The 3,880-nt window shown below is 32.8% G+C and overlaps 1 protein-coding gene across 1 annotated transcript; it reads right to left on the bottom strand.

The window, feature by feature from the left end:
* Positions 1–1,923: 1,923 nt before the first annotated feature.
* On the bottom strand, positions 1,924–2,634 carry LOC145603451 (ethylene-responsive transcription factor 5-like). Its single transcript, XM_081659362.1, has one exon. The coding sequence runs from the start codon at positions 2,632–2,634 to the stop codon at positions 1,924–1,926; it is 711 nt and encodes a 236-aa protein (XP_081515488.1).
* Between the last annotated feature and the right edge of the window lie 1,246 nt (positions 2,635–3,880).

Raw genomic sequence — 3,880 nt, 5'->3', positions numbered from 1 at the left:
TCAAGTCTACCACGGACGTTTATGACAATATATAATGATCATATATGGTTTAAAACGACATTATATGACCCCGAGAAGTATCCCTTAGGGTTTCAAGGGTTTTCACCACCGTGCCCCGAAACCTCAAAATTTCCTCAAAAAGCGTGGATTATAGCCTTCAATTTTGTAATTTTTTTACCTTTTTCGCCCAGAAATAAAAATTGCCTAGATGTTTACCATGTTCCCTAACACCCTCCAAGAGTCCAATTTGGTCAGTGGAACCATCCAATATGCCCTCAAACGGTCATTTTACCCATTCACAACTTGAAGGATTTCGCAAAATCAAACCTACCACGGACGTTTATGACAACATATAATGATCATATGTGGTTTCAAACGAAATTATACGACCCTGAGATGTATCTCTTAGGGTCTCAAGAATTTTCGCCACCGGGACCTGAAAACTCAAAATTTCCTCAAAAAGCGTGGATTATAGCCTTCGATTTTTTGTAATTTTTTGACCTTTTTTCGCCCGAAAATAAAAATTGCCGAGATGTTTACCATGGTCCCTAATATCTTCCGGGAGTCAAATTGGGTCGGTGGGACCATCCAATATGCCTTAAACGATCATTTTACATGTTCACAACTTGTAGTGATTTCGTAAACTCAAGTCTATCACGGACATTTATGACAACATATAATGATCATATATGGTTTCAAACGGCATTATATAACCTCGAGATGTATCCCTTAGGGTTTCAAGGGTTTTCGCCACCGTGCCCCGAAACCTCAAAAAGCTTGGATTATAGCCTTCAATTTTGTAATTTTTTGACCTTTTTTCGCCAGGAAATAATAATTGCCGAGATGTTAACCATGGTCCCTAATACCCTCGGAGAGTCCAATTGGGTCTGTGGAACCATCCAATATGTCCTGAAACGATCATTTTACCGTTTGCAACTTGCACTGATTTCGTAATTTCAAGCCTACCACGGACGCTTATGACAACATATATTTATCATATATGGTTTCAAACGCCATTATATGACCCTGAAATGTATCCCCTAGGGTATCAACACTTTTTGCCACCGGACCCCGAAACTTCAAAATTTTCTCAAAAAATATGGATTATAGGCTTGAATATAATAAAAAAGGAGGGTTGATTTTCAATTATGCCAGATCTCCGCCTCAATATAATAGTATATGCTTAATTGCTTAGAGGTCACTGACCCATCAAGCCCATCATCATGTCAAGCGTTCGTTGAAGCTAAAGATAATATTTTTTAATATTATTTATAAAGAATCTTATAATAATTTAATTGTTTAACACATATTGAAGATCGTCATTCATCGTTGTCTCTTGCGGTTTCATAAGCTCATAGCTATACCAAAACATTGTGTATGAATCCTAACTTAATAACATTGTGTATGATTCCTAACTTAATTGGTATAGTCTTAAAGTCTTCTAAATAGCTAGCATCGAACAAAGTATTATTCATGTGACAATATGAGATTAAATTGCATATACATCATTGCCGGTAAAAAAAAAAAAAAAAATCTAATTTATTTCATCAGTAAAAAAAAGTATTTTCTTATAACTAGTGATATATATTGAGCTCTTACATATACGTAGTAATAGATAAAATCGAATAACTGAAGTGACACACAACAATTGATAATTAAATGTATAATAAATGATAAAATTTCATTTATTGAATAGTGTGAAATGTGAATGACAAAATGTCAAAATATGCATATGATTTTCTTTTCTTATAAAGGTTAAAAATTGACCGTAAATTTCTTCTAGAACTAGAATATACTGTAATGACTACATAATACATATCATTAAAAAATTATTATGATTATGAAAGCGCTAGAAATATAATTTTATCAATAATAGTACTTTACGGTCAAACTTATACCTCAAAAACGAAAATTACAAATTAGTTACATTAATTTAGGCAATTTGATAATAAATTGGTCGTTATCATCATAAGAACAATAATTATTTTCTAATTCTCTTTCACCATCATCGATTCTTTGCCTTTTCTCACCTATACATTTCACTTGATCATCATTTGTTCGTTTAGTAGACCAACATTCAACTTCATGAGGAAAATTGAGTCTAGCTTTATGCCCTCGTATATCGAAAGCTGCCCGATCGTAAGCTCGGGCAGCTTCGATGGCCGTGTTATACGTACCAAGCCATATCCTATAGCCTTTACGACTAGGATCTCGAATTTCCGAGGCAAATCTGCCCCACGGCCTTCTTCTGACCCCAATATAATTCCCACTATTATTATGTCGTCGGTCTTCTTTATGACCAACTTTACGTGGTTTGGTGCAGAATGCACGAAAGGTTTCATCATAATCAATTCCTTCCTCCTCATCTAGTGATGAGTAAATGTATTGTAGGCGAGTATCATCAAGAAGACCGCCTTTAGTACTACTAAAGGAAATGTTGAAGGTTGTAACTTTTGTGTTATTTTGTAAAAATTGGTCGCTAAATGATGATGATGACGATGATGATGAGGAGGATGATGATTTTGAGCTAAGCTTGGTTGTTGTAGAGGTTCGCGGTGAGAGTTGGTCGTCGAATAGGTGGTTTTCGATGAGTTGTAAGGCGGTGGCCGTGTCCGGTGCCAATAATGATTCCATTGCTAAGTTGTTTGTAAGTTATTTTGTAGGGTTAATGAATAATAATTTTTATTTTCTTAGTGATTTTATAGAGAGTAGTACTAAAAAGTCTTGGAAGAAAAAGGTTAGGGCGTTGAGGTTTATATATAGAGCTACATATTCTTGCTTATCATTGAAATTTATCCAATAATACGATGTATTCAAAGCTAGATATCATTATTTTAATCAATATTTGGTCAACAATTAACATGGTTGACTTAGATACCTTACTCGGTCAAAAAGGGAAGAATGTTGATTTTCAAATAGCTAGGCTGTTAATTTGTTATTACGAGTAGTACATTATTTAGTAATCTCTCGGTGACGTTTTTTTTTTACGCCGTGTTTAAATAGATAAAACGTTTTCTTTTTAGTTCTTTATATATATTTTTTTTAATAATATTATCTCTACTTTTTAATACAGTAACATTTTACTAAATGATCCCACAAAACTCCTTACTTTTTTCTCTCCTCTAACTTATACCCTACCACCTGTTATTTAATAAATTCAACTAAGATTTCTAAAACTCCGTGAAAGTAAAAAATTTTCATCTATTTAAATACGAGGGGAGTTATTTGAAGTATTGTTCTATTCACCTTATTTTTCACCTATTTTATGTCTTAAATTTGATAAGATAAATTCAAGAAAAAAAATATTTTAGAGCATCCTTATTCATGAACAAAAATATATTATTCATATTTATTCACAAAAAAAAAAAAATACTCTCTCTCTCATTGGTTGTGTGCTATGTTTGATATCTAGGCTATGTTTGATTCATTAGTTGTGTGCACCATGAATGACAAGGAAACAAAACAAGAACAGCGCAACTTCTCAAAAATTTCTGATAGTATAAAACATAATCCCGGACCTCAATCATCAACTTAAGCTTTTGGTTGAGTTGGACCTTCAACACTTTCTCATTTTGCTCATCAAAACTAATTTAAAGTACTTTGTAGTAATTTTAGTAAAATTAGAAGATTAATTATCTAGGATAAATTGAAAAACATGAAGCAGATTATGAAAAGTCTAAGTCAAAAATTACATGAACGAAATTTTATTTATTTTAATGACCACCATAACGCCAGTGAAAAGGAAATACCAAGTATATATACTCCTCATTAAGAAAATGGAGTGAATGAAGTTACTTAGCTTATTGATTTTTGACTATCTTGTATTACGTACTACTGAATTACTGATCTAGGGTAGTCTCCATTGAAAATGTAATACGAG

This window comes from Chenopodium album, chromosome 22 (assembly GCF_948465745.1).
Source record: "Chenopodium album chromosome 22, dcCheAlbu1.1, whole genome shotgun sequence".
In the NCBI taxonomy this organism is placed as follows: Eukaryota; Viridiplantae; Streptophyta; class Magnoliopsida; order Caryophyllales; family Amaranthaceae; genus Chenopodium; species Chenopodium album.
Note: the sequence above shows the minus strand (reverse complement) of the source record. Positions and strands in the feature narration are given on the sequence as shown.